The sequence below is a fragment of the Synchiropus splendidus genome, chromosome 17 (assembly GCF_027744825.2).
Source record: "Synchiropus splendidus isolate RoL2022-P1 chromosome 17, RoL_Sspl_1.0, whole genome shotgun sequence".
In the NCBI taxonomy this organism is placed as follows: Eukaryota; Metazoa; Chordata; class Actinopteri; order Syngnathiformes; family Callionymidae; genus Synchiropus; species Synchiropus splendidus.
In genome coordinates, this window is record NC_071350.1 from 19,774,540 (window position 1) to 19,791,153 (window position 16,614).

Below are 16,614 nucleotides of genomic sequence, written 5' to 3' on the forward strand. Positions count from 1 at the left end.
AATCTTTTCAGAAATCTTTTCACAGCAAATATTTCTTAATTTTGAAATGCTAAACTTTAATGTTAGGTCTCTAAATCTAAATCTAAATCGCGCTGTTGTGGCAACTGCACTACCAGGTGCATTCCTCCTCAGTGGCATCACAGATAAGCAACTTGCACACCTGCGAGCCCGAGGGGCGGGCAGAGGATCCTAGGACCAGCAGGGGGCGCCTGAATCACTTGGAGGAAAGGGGCGTCTAAATCCTTCAAACTGAGACTTTAGATTTAGATTTTTACAGAGATGAAACAATGGGACGTAACATTAAAGTGCAGTGTCTCAAATCTAACAAATATTTGCTAAATCTGTGAAAATATTGCCAAAGATTTCTGCTGAATCAGGAAAAAACAGGTGTCTTCATGTTTACCTTCAGAGGCCCACAGAAGACACAGGGAGATTTCACTGCCATTCATTTGTTGAATATCAACAAAATCAAGAGGCAGTTCTGAAACAGCATCTGCGTCCTGCGCTCACCTCTTGGCCAACTTCCTCTAGCTCCCTCTTGAATTCCACTATGATGGTGACGATGTCATCCACCTCTGAGCTCCATTATCAACACAGGAACAGGCTGACAGCTCTCATTACCATGTAATAACCGGCTACTTAACGAAACCGTCGTGTTAGGGAGAGCAGCCGTGGGGATGCCGGGACAACAAAAGACTCTCAGGACGCTGCCAAGGCAAAGCACTGACACGTCCTGTCCAATCACGCGACACCAGGCTGGACGCTGCTGACACAACTTTGTGACCAATTACCTGCGCGCCACTCAAAAGTATCTATAACCACCCGAGGTCTGACCCACGGAGAACACATCCAAATGAGCATGACTCCTGGACTCGCTCAGCCACTCAGATCCCAGCAGGATGCCAGCAACCAACATGAACATTACCCAACGTCAGGCCTCACCAACGAGGGCGTCTTTGTCTCTGTGGTCCAGCTCTGCGATGCTCACAAAGTCACAGTGAACCATGGGGATCCGCTGGTTGTCGTCACACAGCACGATGGAGGAGTTGGCATTTAAGGTCATTTCAAAGTCGTTCTTGACGGTCGTGTACTGTTTGTTTGCAGGCTTGAGTGTTCCATTAGAGATGTAGTAGACCTGCAGGCAGATACAGGAGTGAAATAGCAACACCATAGCAGCGGAAAAACAAGACGGCAAACTGAGTCATCTGCTGATGGAGTGAGAGAGACCAGTGCATGGGATGTGTGGAAGACCTCAGTGGCTCGAATGCAGGGAAATGATGTAACTGACAGTTTTACGTGGCTGAGAACTCGACTGGAGCGGGTTTGCCCCCTATGCTTTCAGCTCCTGAACTAATCCTTCCTCTTCTGCTCTCTTCCTCTGAGGCCACGCGGCTGCTTTCAGGCAACTAAATCTCTCACAGAAAGAAGTAGAGGACAGCTGAAAGCCAGCACCTGGAGCTCAGTTGCAACCTGTGGTCCGTGACAGCAAGTGCTGTCCTCCATGAGTCCTGAAGCTCATGTCTTCAGCAGGCTGACAAACTTGACTCTCCAAAAAACAAGCTTTGGAAGTGGCTTTTTTCATGGACGCCTTTGCGTCCTGATTTGCTGTTGTTACGGACGGCGTCCACAGAAGCTAGAACACAAGGACGGTCTGAAGCTTGTGGGGACGCCTCTCACACACTTGAACTTCTCAGCGCTGTTATCCTCCCTCCCAGTCTCCCAGTGTTTTGGGGCGCATGTGTTTTCCAAGAGGCTAATAGAAAAGTGAGGATTTCAAATGAAACCAAACCGACACATGATGCAACAAAGAGCAACGAGGCCACCAGGTAAACAAACATATTAATCTGCACATGGAAATGAAGGCCAAAACCATCTGCTCTGCCAAACCTCCATCACTCCGCTAATTCACCAGAAAATGAGAAGCTGTTGACAACGGCTCCATTAAATAGTGCAATTTAAAGTCAATCTCTGCGGCTGGTCCTGGTTAACTGGCCTCACTGTTCAGGAGTCAACATCTGTGAGTCGTCTTGAGCAGAAGAGCGAGTGTGAGACTCCGCGCAGAGGCAGTCGCGCCCACACATCAGCAACAGAACACACTCTGGAGCAAACGCTGCACCAGGAAACCGCAGCAGTTTCACCTGGGGGTGGCACCCCCAGGGAGGCAGACGCTGACTCACCTTGCCTTGCTCCACGAGAGAGAAAAACTTGTCCACTTCCTGGTTGAAGGCAGCGATTCTGATCTCTCCCTGGGGGTCACAAGTCTCCTTAAACTGGTTTGTCATTTCCAGGAGAGAAGGAAGGTCCGGACGCACGACTCACACTCTCATCCACGATCTCAAAGGAGAAGAGCTTCCCGTCGCCTCTCGAGTTACTCCAGTTGCGTACATCAGATTTGTGGGTGACTCGGGCTCTGAGGGTCCACCTGGGGGAACACATGGATGAAACAGCTCCGACACCGAAATATGTGTTTACATCATAACCTGCTCTAGGAAACGCTGAAAATGAATTGCATATTAGTGCAGAGTTGAAAGAAAGACTGAAAACCACAGATTCAGAAATGTGAAGCTTCTGTGTCTGTCGTGTCTGCGGATCATGTCGTGATTTGAAGACAGAAGAGGTGTATTTGAGCTGCTGAGAAAAAGAGAGTCAGTACAGAAAGGAGGACAAGCCAAGATGGAGGGAGAGGAGGATGGAGGAAATGGATCTAAAAATAAAATAGAAATAGGAAAGAACAAGATAATGACTGTGACTGAGGGACATGTGGAGAAGTTTGGAAATGAAGTCAGGGAGGAGATGTTTTGGACAAGTGTAGAGGAGAGACAGTGTTGGCCCAAGAACGATTGAGAAGGTGAAGTGCAAGACCATCAGTCAGCGTGAAGATGGAGGAGGTGGGTGGCTTTGGCAACCGCTGATGGTCAAAGACGGAAAAGGAAGAAGACGCAACAGTGGCAAACAAAACTGACATCCGTTTCTCGTCTGTGTTGGAAGCTTCGTTTAAAGGTTTCAAGGGAAAAGAAAACAAAGCCTGACTTCAGAGTGAATGTTTACATGTGCTGCATTTGCTGAAGCTCTGATGAAGAACGTGCAGTGAAGCAGCCTCCACCAGAAACAGCCCTGGAGCCGAAGGTAATGAGCAGCCCAACTCTAGTGCAGCAGTGCAGCAAGGAAGGAACGCAGTTAAACGGAGCCACATCTTTAAAGCCCCTTGAAAGCCAAGACGGCGACTTCTGTTTCAAAGAATGAACTTGCTGCTGTTCAGCTCCTGACTGCTGGATACATTTTAAATGTTGTGTTTTCAACGGCGGCACACGAGGCTCTGCAGTCTGGCAGTGGCATCTGTGTCTGCACTGATGACGATTCAATCTGCCATTAGCAGAGCACTACAGTCTCTGTGGACCCCACTTCTGCACTGACACTCTGCCCATCCAAACCCAATTAGATGCTGTCGCTACACATTAGTTACCCAGAACAAACACACACACACACACACACACAACATGACAAGCCATCGCAGGACACACACTTGCAGTGTGGTCCTGGTAGACTAACAACTAGGGGAGACCCTTCCAGACTGGCCGCGTCGCGACTGAGAATCTGAGTGGCCCGTCCACCACAGAGCACATGAGAAGAGTGAGGAAACCCGCCCTCCTCTTTATCATGTGTCACGTAATTCAGCTGGTTGAGCCTGGGAAAGGCATCTGCACATGTCACAGAGGAAAATGACAAGACGCCTTCTCTGCTGCAGCTCCACCGACTCCAAGGCGGGATCAGTCTTCGCTTCACTACAGCACCTTGAGGCACGGTTCTTTTCACAGTGGGCATCTTCCAGCACTGCAGCATCATTAGAGAGCCAACATCCAGCCAAGATTAAAGGCCCAACTTGACTCCCACCCGGACATCTTGTTGTGTTCTTTCCGAAAACTTTGAGGTCAAAGAAATGACAATCATAAAAGAGCAGGTGAAGAAAACCCAGCAGGAGGGTTAAGATAAATAAATATATGGATGGATTGGACAGAGTTACAGTGCCTTTTCATTCCAGGGCAGATCCACAGAAACCCACAAACCCACACTGATGACTGACACCTGACTAAAGGAAGAGAGTAGTGATGGAGCAGTGCACTCACTTGCTGATGTAAGGGTGAAGGTCGGAGATGGAAATCACTGTCGGTCGTGCTGCTGTGGAGCTGCCTCCTTTCATGGGTGAGGCCTTCATGGGTGAGGCCTCCATGGGTGAGGCCTCCATGGGTGAGGCCTTCATGGGTGAGGCCTTCATGGGTGAGGCCTCCATGGGTGAGGCCTTCATGGGTGAGGTCTTCAAGGGCGACATTCCAACTAAGCCACTTCCTTGGCCTCGGTAAGAAGTTGAGGCTGCAGGAAAATATTTTCAAAAACCTGTCAATCTTAGAGGAACATTGAGGGCCACAGCGTGAAAACCTTCCAGTCGGTCATGAAGACTGGACCCAACTGTCCACTGCCTTTTCATCTTGCCTCAGATTCACACACCTGCACACTTCTAAACACTTCCTTCTTTCTCTCACAGCAATCCCCATATCATCTGCAAACATCACGGTCCATGGAGGCGTTTCCAACACTAACAAGAAGACCTGACCCTTCACCTCACCACTGCCTCCTGGACTTGCATTTCTCACATGCTTCTGTCAGACAGACTTCATTCATCACAAGATATGACTTTAGAATAGGGCCAATCCAGTCCTCAGAGGGCTGGGGTGGTGCAGGTGTTTGTTCCAACCAATCAAGAGGACACCTTTTCACCAATCAGAGGTCGCGGGGTAGAATCACTCGACTGTCAGTCAGGTGCTGTTTCTTTTCTGCTGGACCTCATTGGTCAAACTGTGTGAGCTGGTTTGGTAGGAACAAAAACCTGCACCACCCCAGGCCTCTGAGGACCGGATTGCCAACCCCTGCTTTAGAACAAAACCAAATTCAGGTGTGGATTTCTACATCACACCAATGAGCAAGTTGACCAACAACTCTGACAAGTCACGCCAAACTTCTTTCCTCACTCAGGTCACTGCTGCTGGCACAGTTTGGAGCGGGGGAATCAGAAGGTGTCAGCTCACCTCCCACACAAGCCCCGGCTCCACTGAGTCAGCTGGATCATCACAGCGTGTAAAAATATTAATTCATTTAACGCCTCATTTTTCAGAAACACACTCCAGGTTGTTAACGGAACAGGGAGCTCAGACATGTCTTCAGCATCCCACCTTCCACTGAATCACCTTCATCTTCATCCAGCCAGTAGCTGCAAGGAGCCAGAATGCATTGTGGGATATACATATATATACATTTGCCCTGTCCATTTTTTTAAAGAAACGTTTTGCATCTGAAGGTTTTTTGTGTTGATAACTAATACTCACGACGTAAAAAGCCATTGAAGCAAAGGAGCAGACGTTTGAGCAGGAGGACAGTTTGACATCAGACAAATCACTTGACCTTTTGGTGGGAGCAAGAGTCAAGCATCAACGTCACGACGCAGCAAATCCATATGTCCTCTCTCTGTGTGCCATTTCTGCCGCTAGGTTGTACAGTGTGAATGTGAGGAGCGTGACGCTCATGGCCAAACAGGTGTCTGCACGTGTGGCGCCACATAAGAGCCATAGGGGGAGAGGAAATCATTGATGGAAAGACAGCGATGAATCATGTGACCAACATCATGGACTGTAAGCCCACTTGACATTTAAATAGCACAGTGGACTCAATATTTGCTTCCAACAAACAGAAGTCTGGCTTTTACTCAAAAAGCAACCCTATGAATCTCACAGAAATCTCACTTTAAACTCAATAAACATTTGTTTCAGTGACTTCCATTATCTTTTTGAAATGACGCCATTACCAAACAAGCACTGTAGAATCTCTCTCCAACACCTGATGTCCTCAGCAGACCCTCAAATTTCATGTGTTCTGGTGAACAAAGCTAGTTTTGTTACCCCCTGGCTTGGAGCAGGTTCAATGGCGACGTGAGTGGTGCTCCTCAGATCCACCACCAACACCGCTGACAGGACTCAGTTCCACGTCTGACTCTGTCCTTCCCTCAACTAAAGCTCTGGCACGTGTTTCACCTGTGACTCACTGTTGATGGAGGTGAAGTCCGTGAAGATGAGAGGCTCCAGTCTGCAGCGTGGCTCACACACACACACACACAGACAGACAGAGCGGGGCCACGTTATTGGTGGCAGGAGCCACGTCCCAACATAGAGGAGTCAAGTCAATGGCGCCCACATCTACGCCGCTTGATATTTCCAGGAGGATCAGGGTCAAATGGAGGAGTTTGAAACGTGACCCTGGTGACACACAGGGATGAGCTTGAACCACTCTACTGAGTCAGGTGAGGAGCTGCTCAGGTGAAGCCTCACAGCCTGACGTGTTTGGAGCATGTGGCTCTGCTCAGCAGCACAGTCAAACAGTGGGGCTCTGAGCCTCCGACGGCTTGGCCAGGCCTGAATGAGCATGTCCTTCCATTTGAGACTCATTGCATCAGTTTATATTCATTCATTCATTTTTGGCAAGTCCAAAGGTGCAGCTCCAGATCCACCTGCCTGCGGACTGCAACAGCTCCTGCTCTGCCTGCACCAGGAACCCTGCATCCAACCCGACCTGTCCACCTGTGTTTGAGTGTCTGTCACCACCATGACAACAGCCACCGGATGTGGCTGAGAGGCGAGCGCGGGGCGAGAGGTCAGCTGCCATGATGGACTGACTGGGGACATATCACACCACCAGGCTCTGAAGACAATCCATCAGTGACAGAGACAGCAGGTGGAAGCTGAGACGTCCTGCTGCAGCACGTCTTCTGTGGCCACCTTCATCTCACGTCTGAGCGACACCGTGACGTGAACTTTCAGAGCAAAGCTCTGATGACTGCCCTGATTGCTGAGGAAAGCGAGAATGATGGAGATGATCTTCACAGGCAAATTAAAATGGGCAAAATGGTAATTAGGACCCGGAGTAATAGGAAAGTTGAGAAAGATGCGATTGGATGAAGATTGGAAAGTCATCAGGCTCTCATTCAGTGGGATCACGCGCTGGTTTGGGTCTGGACCCGAGAATCAGCGCGTCAATTAGAGATCAGCCCGTTTCTCCATCAGGCTGTGGCAGGTCGGAGCACACGGAAGAGCACCCGGCCACGCGGTCACCAAAGTCAGAGTGACCTTCCCCCTGCCTCCTGCACCTCTCAGCGCTCCACAGAGCTACAGTCCTCGCTCGGCCCACACTGGCTGTCTCACTGCTACACACACCTACACACGGACATACGATCACAACACACATACACCAAACACTTATCCGCCCACAGGACTCCGGCCTTCACTGCGGGGCATGTTTGTGCTTCATCACAGGAATCAATATTAACGCCGAGATGATGAAGGCGCCGCGGACTCAGAGGTTACAGAGATAAGTGCTGAGCTGAAGCCTGTTAGGATAAAGCATCCACTTCTTCTATCAACACGTTGAACGAACACAAGTTTCTTGTCATGCTGTGCTGCTGATGTGACTGTCAGAATACAGTGAGTGACAACACTGTGCTGCCTCCATGTGGCATGTAGAGGAGCGTCTCTTGGTTCCTGGGTTTGTGCTTCCATGCAGAGACTGTAAAGGCACGTGTGTTGTGCGTGCCTGCCCCTAGTGGCGGACAAAGTATCAGCCCAGTGAACTCAAAGTAACACCTCGAGCATCTACAGGAGTCAAAACACCAACCTTTATCCTTCCCCATCAAAAGCCTGAAATCATTCTTCATACACGCCGAAACCTTCGATGCGTGACGTAAGCACAACTTAAATAAATGGAAAATGAATGAAAGTAATGAATGTAAATAAAAGTCAAACATAATTCTAGATTGCTGTTGTGACAAAAATCCTAAAAGGACAACATCTTAGAAATGGAACTCTATTGGGGACTATTCTTTAAAAGATACATGGCACCCCCTGCTGGAATAACCAAGTAAAACAACTTGGACTTCCCAGGGACGTCTCCTCAAATCAGAGTTTGCTTGTGACTCGTCTCTTCATAACATCACAGTACATACTAAACAATAACCCACCAACGGGAACTTACTGTGACTGCTGGACGGCCCTGGTGAGGCGTCAAACGACGGAGATGAAGTTGGAGAGGATGAAGCCAAACCTTAAAGTACGCATCACATAAACAGAGCGTCGACTTGCACCATTCCGGCTGAATTCAATGCAATACCTGGTTTGTACGGAATGGGGTCACCAACTTGGCCTCCGCTGTCTGCAGCTGATGCGACCACCTCCATATCAATGATGGTCAAAACGCACCTGAAGGGAAGAAAGATAGAGTGAAGGGGGGAAACACGAATGAAGACCTGGAAAGTCTGGCACCTTCCGTCGGACAGAGTGTTGCTGACGGTCCTCTTCAACATGCAGACAGACAGCGGAACAAGGATGCCGTCCTGTGGCAGCTTGTTTAACTGGCTGGCCAACAGGAATGCTGAAAGCAAACCAATCTCATTTATATCTGCTTTAAACCTCCATGAGCAGACCTGATAAGCCGCTCACAAGCGTAAGTGTGCACGCCATCGCTCATCTTCAGGCGATACCGTGGTGGATCATTGGCACTTGCAATCTGCCGGATGTTCTACAAGAAAGCAGGAGCGCATTTAAATGTAGTGTGGCATAGCAGTAGTCGTAGAAGTATAAATGCGTCTTACCAGAAGCTGCAGTCGAGGATTGTGGACGGCTGAGTCATTGAGCAGGGCCTGGGAATCAGAACATTGGACCCATGTCAGAGGCTTTCACCCTCCACTTGTCTCAAGAGACACCAAGAAGCTAGAGGCGATTACACGCGTGGACGGGAAATTACGGGGCACAACATTACAGATGCTTGAGGAGCCATTCTGTGACACGTCGCTTTGTTGACTCACGGCGTCACCGGCTCCATGACGCTCTAATTACATGTAATAACGAACAACACTGTGGTAGCGCGTCACGCACGTCACTGACTGCACCCATCAGCAGTTGATGCGAAACAAGTCACTGCGTCACCAAACATTAGCCGCTGTAGCTAACAATCACTCAATCTCGACGTCTGCGTCACAACAAACTGAAGGGAAATGTGAAGAGGCGCTTACTTCAATCGCTCCTTCAGTAAGTCTCACACTCATTGTTTTAGTTTGTGTGGCCTTCACAAGCTGCAAGCTGAGGTTTAAAGGTCTGTCGCTAAAAACAGGTGACAGCTCTCGCGATATTACACGAGACGTAGTCATGTGTACAGTAGTAAGTGTCTTTTCAAAATAAAAACACAAGGTTCATTTTGGAAGTTGTTGAGGATAAATATTGAAAGTACAACAGCGGACCATGTCATTAATTGTGTTTCAAGACCATTTTCCGAGGAAGTTCAGCGGATACAGGCACTTTGTTCGCATAACATGACAAGCGTTTCACGCATATGTGTTTTATTTTGAAGGTATACGTCGGAAGTGTTATGGACGCCACCAAACGAGCGCGGTGCTCCACGCTTCGACGCCAGTCAGTTGAAACGCCAAACATTTCATGTGAACTTCGACTTCTAAATGGATCTTCCCTGTGTTCCGTGGCAGGACTACGTAGCGCGTAAATGGGTCGGACTTGATCGAGACGTGAAAGAGAGTTTCACATCTGCGCGTGACATAGACGGTGCGTTCAGGTGCGCCGCGGCTCTGACAGCGTGAGTACACACACACACACACACACACACGTACGTGTCACTGTTGGTGGGCTGGCTGGACGCGCGTCGGTCTGTCTCGGGTGAGCTCTGCAAGCGTGTTCGTGTCCTCATCACCACAGTGTGCGGGATGTGCAGGAGCTGGACGACATCTCTGCGGGCTTCCGCGCAGACAAGGACGCCGGCCAGGCGGCTGCGAGCCGGGAGAGAGGGAACTCCAGCTTCCAGGCCCGGGACTACACAGCAGCAGCCCTGCACTACTCCCAGGTGAGGAGCGCGGCCTGGGTGCGGTCCGCTAAAATCATGCCCGTCTGCTTCCAGGGGATATGTCTGGCGCCTCAAGGCTCTCCTCAGCTGAGTTTGTGTTTCGCCAACCGATCGGCTGCTCTTCACCGCCTGCGTCGGTACCAGGTGAGCCTCCAGTCGGGTTTGTGATGGTGGGCGTGGCTAAAGTGCGCTGCGTCACTGTCAGGAATCCCTCGACGACGTGGACAGAGCCGGACGCAGCGGCTACCCCGCTCATCTCTCTCACAAACTGGAGGCCCGTCGAGCGTCCTGCCTCCAACACCTCTCTGGCCTCACTCACGGTGCCGCCTCAGAGCCAGGTGAAGAACTCCGGTTTGGCCTCTCGCCACGCGCTGACGTTCGTTTCAGCACGGAGAAAGGTCGACACCTCGTGGCCACAGACGGGATCGCTGCTGGGGAAGTGATAGTGCGTGAGAAGCCGCACAGCTGCGTCCTCATTCCCTCAGCGACGGCGGGCTTCGGAACAGAGCACAGACGTTGTCACCTGTGTTTGAGAGAGACGCTGTGTCTCGTGCCGTGCGAGGGTTGCAGCTACAGCCGCTACTGTTCGGCGGCCTGTATGGAGGCGGCTTGGCAGGAGCACCACCGCTGGGAGTGTCCGCTGATGGCGCACCTGCGCGCGCTGGGCGTACTGTCGCACCTGGCTCTCCGGGTGGCGCTCAAGTCCGGACCCATCCGTGCCACCGGTGATGCCGCAGAAACGCTTCACAAGGACTCGGACGTGAGCATTTTTCACCTGCTGCACCACCTGAACTCCCTCAGCAGCAGCATGCGCTTCCTGTGCGCGGTGACGGTGGCTGCACTCTGCAGGAAGCTTTACAGCACGGGACGGACGCCGGCGTCCTGGGACGCCCCAACAACTGAAGGAGCAGAGTCAGGCGGCTCACTGGGAGGTGCGGTTCTGAGACACTTGCTGCAGCTGAGGTGCAACGCCCAGGCAGTGGTGGCGCTGCAGGACACAGGTGAGCCACAGCAGCTTTTCACAGCAGAACTAGCACCATTTCTATCTTCTCCCCAACTCTTCACGCCGCAGGTGTGTCACACTCCTTGGTGCAGTCCAGCCAAGAAGTCCGCATCGCCACGGCTCTGTTCTCCACTCTCAGCCTCCTGAATCACTCCTGTTGCCCCAACACCAGCCTGGTGTTCACGGCCGGACAAACCACAGAGGGAGACGCTGCCGGCAGTAAACGTGGCGTCACGGCAACCGTCCGAGCGGCCGCGGCCGTCCAGCCTGGACAGGAGATCCTGCACTGCTACGGTGAGAGACGCCGTCCAGGAGACCGGTTGGACCTCTGAAGTCCTCTCTCTCGTGTAGGTCCTCACAGCAGTCGGATGCCGACTCCGCAGCGGCGGCGCCTCCTGCAGGAGCAGTACTTCTTCCTGTGCCGGTGTGAAGCCTGCAGCCAGCAGGAGCAGGACACGTCGCCGGACAGACACCTGAGGTGGGCTCAGGGAGGCGGGGCAAACACGTCGGGGCTGCGATGCAGCGCGGGTCGAGGCTCTCTAGAGGTACGTTCCTCCTGTTTTCAGTGAGGGGCTCCGGTCAACATGGGGACGAGCTGTGGTGTTTTGTTTTCTGTTCAGTAATTTCCCACTTTCCATTTGCTCCATTATTTACCTTGAAGTAAATATATAGAGACATAACTAATGGAGTTGGATGTTCTCAGCAGTGCGGTGACAGTCGCGAGCACCTGTGTGTGGCGCCACCTTGTGGCCGTCACTCCCCCGGGTCTGGATCGAGCGGGACACTTCAGGCGATTCAGGTGGACCTGGTGAAGGCGGTGGACCTGCTGGAGGCCGACAGAGCAGGTGAGCCATCTGCAGGGGTGAGACGCTGCTGTCAGGACCTGTGAGGGACGCTGGTGTTTGTCCCCGCTCAGATGAGGCTCTGGCTCTGCTGGATCGAGCCAGCCGACAGTCAGAGCTGGCACTTGAGGAGACGCATCCCACGCGTGGGGAGCTGGCTGATGCCACGGCCAGAGCCTTCGCCACCAAGGGTCAGACGCACGCACGCACTCGACTCGAGGTGCTGGACTGACGTGTGTTTCTTCCACGGATCCGTTTGCTCCGGGCTGCAGGGGAGTGGACGAAGGCGGCGTCACATCTGGAGCGCAGCGCCGCCGTGATTGGCTCCCAGTACGGCCAGGCCAGCGTTGAAATGGGTCGACAGCTTTTCAAATTAGCCCAGCTGCACTTCAACGGGTGAGATGGAGCCGTTTCCTGTCCCCTGAGCGTCACACTTCCTGCGCCAGCCTCCCCCTCCCAGCTCTGAACACAAATCTACTGTGTTGATCTTCCAGCGGAGCCAGGAGGGCGGCGCTCGCCGTCATCCCCCGGGCCGAGCGCCTCCTCAGCCTTCACTGTGGTCCTCAGTGCCATGAGGTCAGGGAGCTGCAGGCCATGGAGAGGTGTCTGCAGGAGCACATCACTTCCTGATGACAGCAAATAAAGTCAAACACTGACGGCGTGTGTCGTGACTTGTTTCCTCCACGCCACGACTGAGGGGCGGCTGAGCCAGTGAACTGAAGTGGACGCGTCATCTCCGTCCACTGAATCCACCACATCAACATCATATACACAAGCTTTCCATACGGGCGAACCAGCGCTCCACAGCTTCGTGGCTCAAGCCGCGCACCCCAGTTGCTCACCGGCTGTGGGGTAGTTATCCGGCCACATGCCACCAAGTCTAGCATGCAGGTACTACACATGAAGCCAACAAGACAAATGGCGTCCAGTGTCTATTCGCCGTCCGCCCCTTGTTTGTGTGTTGAAGTTGAGTGCAACGCCCCTGTCACGACGGATCCGTCAGTGACTTCACTTTGTTGCTGGACCAGCAGATGTGCCACGACATCCCCGGCTACTGACCTGACACACGGCGCCAGAGTGAGGCAGTGTCTCTTCCTTCAACGTCAGGAGCCGTTTGTCCCCGCCAATATGCTGCTGCCAGCGGGTGCGTGGCAGAGAGCAGTGTCTGATCTTTGGGTGGCAGCAGTCATCCTTCCAACATGTCTCATTTCACGCCTGGGTGTGTGATCCGACCTGCGTCCTTCAGCAAACCCCTCTGCCTGTGTGGGTCCAGTCTCGGGTGAAACTCGTCTCCAGTCGCTCAGGACTGACTGGTTTCGCTCCACAACAGCCGGCGTTGGTTCTTGCTGCGACGCTGCACCATGTTCGAATGGACGGTGACTTTTGGTCAGGATGCTGGTGGCTTTGGCTCAACCAGTTCCTCGTGTCTTCCGCTGGTCTGTAGACACACAGGGTCCCAGGACAATGGAACAAGCCAAGACTTTGTCATGAAAGATGCCGGCCTGAAGATGACCTTCAGGACTTCCTGTAACTTCCAGCACGCCTTGCAGGACGTCACGGGATGACATGTCACTCGTGCGCATGACAAACCTAACGTCACATAACAGACTTGGACTCAGATCCGCTCAGCTTGGAGGCAGGACGGCACACAGAAGGTCAGGGGTCAGTGACCTTGGTTTGAGCAAGCAGAGATGTGAAGTGCAGCCGACTCAAAGCCACCAATTCACAGGAGGTCTTATCTGCGGGTGTCGTTTTCAGAATGTTATTGTATTGTGAGACACGGTTTATTTTCGTTCTGGCTTCACATCAACAGCCACCCATCTGAGAGCAAAAACCTGACTTGGAGCACTAAGATCTCATGGAGTCTGGGGTGAGGCAGAGGGCAGTGGGGAACAGCAACATTTCCATCTTGAAGTCCAGGGCATCTGCTAGCGAGCAACATCCTCTGGAGCTGGAGAGCAGCCAACCCGAGCAGCGCGTGCGCTCGCAAGGTCGACCCGCCGCTGAGGAGCTGTGAGACAGTGAAGCCAGCAGACACCGCAGGGATCCCTCTGCCACATGAAGGAAAGTCAAACACGTCCTGCTCTGTGGATGGGCAGAAGCTCGGTGGGTGTCCGCTCACCACGGAGTTGAGAAAGCGCCGGTTTGACTCTGACCCTCAAATCTGTGTGTGTGTGTGTGGGCTCTGTTCCAACCATCGCCCGCCGACTCGTCTGTCCTCTCCTCTCGCTCCAGTCTTGTCGGCAAACAATCCTTTGGCGATTAATTTTTAAATGAACTTGATATACAGTAGTAACTCCACTCTCCCCTCTCACTCAGGTGAGCTGTCCTCGTGCACTGATTCCTCTGGTGTGTGTCCAGGCTCTTCTCACTCAACTGGCTGAGTGGTGCTCCTCAGACTTGGAGCCTCATCAGATCCACCACCAACACCACTGACATGACTCAGTTCCACGTCTGACTCTGACCTTCCCTCAACTGAAGCTCTGGCACGTGTTTCACCTGTGACTCACTGTTGATGGAGGTGAAGTCCGTGAAGATGAGAGGCTCCAGTCTGCAGCGTGGCTCACACACACACAGACAGACAGAGCGGGGCCACGTTATTGGTGGCAGGAGCCACGTCCAAACATAGAGGAGTCAAGTCAATGGCGCCCACATCTACGCCGCTTGATATTTCCAGGAGGATCAGGGTCAAATGGAGGAGTTTGAAAAAGACATCAAGCTGGTGACACACAGGGATGAGCTTGAACCACTCTACTGAGCCAGGTGAGCAGCTGTCTGTAGCATGTGGCTCTGTTCAACAGCACAATGGAGCTGGACTGTTGTAAAACTCGCCGCCTGACTCGGTGACACGAGAGCGTGAAGGCGAGGAGGATCCGTTCTGAGTCGCTGGTCAGGCCACGTCGACCCAACAGAGGCAAAGACTCCGGTTCCCTATCTTACAGAAAGAGGAGCGTGGCACCTGGACTCGCCAGCGATAAGATGTTTCTGCTGGACAAAGATGGGCAACAATAAACCCTCAAAAGTCCACAAAGAAAGAAATGAATCAGTCTGTGCTTCAGTGACTAATGGAGACCAGCCTCCTCCAGACTAGCAGTGAACCTCCAGTCTGAGCTTCACTGCTGCAAGCCTCCATCGCCCAGGTCTTCCTCTCCTCCCTCACCCGCAGGTGACTCCACCCCTCGCCGAGACTCGTCCTCCTGTCTTCAAATGGATTTGTCTTTTTTTAACCCTCCATCTTTCACATCCCCTCGCAGCCGCCGTGGACATCTGCTACATGATGCAGAGGATGGTAATGTGGTTGGTCCTCATGTAAAAATAATATCCCCATCACTCTCTCACGCAAGGTTATTACCAACTATTATGGAAATGGGAGCCAGTAAATCACTGTCACTGGGACGGACTGTTCAACACAGCCATGCATTTAAAAGGCTTGAAAGTTTGGAAAGTCTCAGATGTCCTCAACTTTATTTTCGGAGGTGAAAAAATAGAAATATTCATTAGCTCTCTCTTGCAGCCTTCAATTCCAACTTCCATATCATAGAAGGACAACGGGCTCGTGGGTGGAATCCTCAATCAGCCTCTGATGAAAGTTCCACTGAGAGTCCAAACCTGGCAGTTCTGATGGGCTGGACAAGGCCGGGGTCACGTCAAGGACCTCCCCGAAATATCCCACTCACTTCAGCAAGCCAAGAATGAAAGTCTCCTTTGAGCTTCCTCTGAAATGTTGCTTTGTGAGCTTGTTGTTGCTGACCTTCACCAGAGAGGAAACAGCCCGCAGCTGAGAGGGCGGACGAAGTCCATTCCTTCTCTCAATTCAAGCTCATAAATGGACAGGAGGGGTACTACTCCTGGCAGCTGATGCGCCCCTGAAATCCAATAAAGGTGCTGAGGACAGAGCTGCCTTCGGGGGAGAAGCATCTCGTCGCTCTGTTTACATTGCGCCGCATCAGCATTCCTCTCTGCTGCCTGCAGAACTCATGGTGCAGCTGAGCAATGAAAGCTCTTGCTTCTGCCTGACACTATCACTAGCAAGGCGTGCATGATTCACGTCACAGTGTGGGGACATGGTCACCAAGCTCTGAATGATGATCTTCCTCCTTTAATTCTTCCTGCATGAAATATGGATGCTCCTCCTCATCTGTGTCTGTCCTTCCACACTATTCCAGAGCCGCGTCTTTAAATAGAGACGGCTGATGAATGCGCGGGAGCCGGGCCCCGCACATTCATCAGCCGTCCCTCCTGTGTGGGCCTGGAAGAGCAATGGACCTCAGTGAGTCAGTGGCAGGTTGAGCTGGAGGCCTCGCTGAGGAAGGTGCAGCAGCTCAGTCTTCGTCCAACTCTCGCCTCGCGGCTGCTCGACTCTCCTCAGCGGGTCAGAACGGGCTTGAGCTGGTCCTGCCCTCTCTGCTGACCCCCGCTTCACGCTCCATGGGGCCAGATCTCTGTTGCGATGCCATAAACACTTAGCTACTGTCACCACATGATGATGCATATGTCATGGCTCCGCTTCCAGGCTCCGAGTCCTGGTTTTGCTTCTCTCCCTCTGTTCCTTTGGCACACGGCTGGAGCCGATTACCCCATGATTACTGTCTTCAAAAACACCTGGGCTCCAGCAACGTGTGCCAGATCGTTGTGTTTGTTTCCTGCCACTTCTCGTAGTCCCTGTGTGTTTTCCACGTTCCCTGTGATGTTTCCTCTGACTCGTTCCCTGTGGTAACTCCTGGTTCTCGTGTCTCTCCCTGTGTTCGGCTCCTTTTGTTTTGTATGCAGCTAGCTCGTTTAACTCCTGGTTCTTATTGTTTCTGTCTCTGATGCTAGCTAGCT

General features: G+C 52.2%; 2 protein-coding genes across 7 annotated transcripts in view; one reads left to right on the forward strand and one right to left on the reverse strand.

Annotated features, from left to right (window-relative positions):
* The window catches only part of LOC128748360 (replication protein A 70 kDa DNA-binding subunit-like), a 34,956-nt gene extending 24,950 nt beyond the window's left edge, over positions 1 to 10,006 (reverse strand). Inside the window, exons 1-10 of one of the 2 annotated variants that reach the window (XM_053847046.1) lie at positions 9,716 to 10,006; positions 8,687 to 8,734; positions 8,535 to 8,613; positions 8,358 to 8,466; positions 8,206 to 8,294; positions 8,071 to 8,139; positions 4,125 to 4,368; positions 2,320 to 2,422; positions 2,178 to 2,246; positions 943 to 1,135 (exon numbers count right to left, since the gene is read on the reverse strand). In XM_053847046.1, the coding sequence (XP_053703021.1) occupies positions 943 to 1,135; positions 2,178 to 2,246; positions 2,320 to 2,422; positions 4,125 to 4,368; positions 8,071 to 8,139; positions 8,206 to 8,294; positions 8,358 to 8,466; positions 8,535 to 8,562 (904 nt within the window). In that variant the 5' untranslated portion in view covers positions 8,563 to 8,613; positions 8,687 to 8,734; positions 9,716 to 10,006. Of the gene's footprint in view, positions 1 to 942; positions 1,136 to 2,177; positions 2,247 to 2,319; positions 2,423 to 4,124; positions 4,369 to 8,070; positions 8,140 to 8,205; positions 8,295 to 8,357; positions 8,467 to 8,534; positions 8,614 to 8,686; positions 8,735 to 9,106; positions 9,257 to 9,715 lie in introns of those variants that run through there. The other variant, XM_053847044.1, reaches the window with a different exon arrangement.
* On the forward strand, positions 8,571 to 12,447 carry smyd4 (SET and MYND domain containing 4). Of its 5 annotated transcripts, none has more exons than XM_053847050.1 (11): positions 8,977 to 9,122; positions 9,442 to 9,681; positions 9,801 to 9,945; positions 10,000 to 10,089; positions 10,151 to 10,946; positions 11,018 to 11,242; positions 11,300 to 11,493; positions 11,652 to 11,793; positions 11,865 to 11,981; positions 12,063 to 12,186; positions 12,285 to 12,447. In XM_053847050.1, exons 2-11 carry the CDS (start codon positions 9,548 to 9,550, stop codon positions 12,418 to 12,420), a joined length of 2,103 nt encoding a protein of 700 aa, XP_053703025.1. In that variant the 5' UTR covers positions 8,977 to 9,122; positions 9,442 to 9,547; the 3' UTR covers positions 12,421 to 12,447. The 5 variants fall into 5 exon arrangements, with proteins under 5 accessions (XP_053703024.1, XP_053703025.1, XP_053703026.1 ...); XM_053847051.1 differs by having other exon boundaries at positions 9,442 to 9,503; positions 9,575 to 9,681; positions 9,817 to 10,089; XM_053847047.1 differs by having other exon boundaries at positions 9,801 to 10,089.
* The last annotated feature ends 4,167 nt before the right edge of the window (positions 12,448 to 16,614 follow it).

Bases quoted from the DNA above. Each gene is read 5' to 3' on its own strand.
- smyd4 (XM_053847047.1), top strand. From the start codon at position 9,548: ATGGATCTTCCCTGTGTTCCGTGGCAGGACTACGTAGCGCGTAAATGG. The intron at 10,090-10,150 runs GTGAGCCTCCAG...CGTCACTGTCAG, and splicing joins ACCGCCTGCGTCGGTACCAG to GAATCCCTCGACGACGTGGA. The intron at 11,794-11,864 runs GTGAGCCATCTG...GTCCCCGCTCAG, and splicing joins GCTGGAGGCCGACAGAGCAG to ATGAGGCTCTGGCTCTGCTG.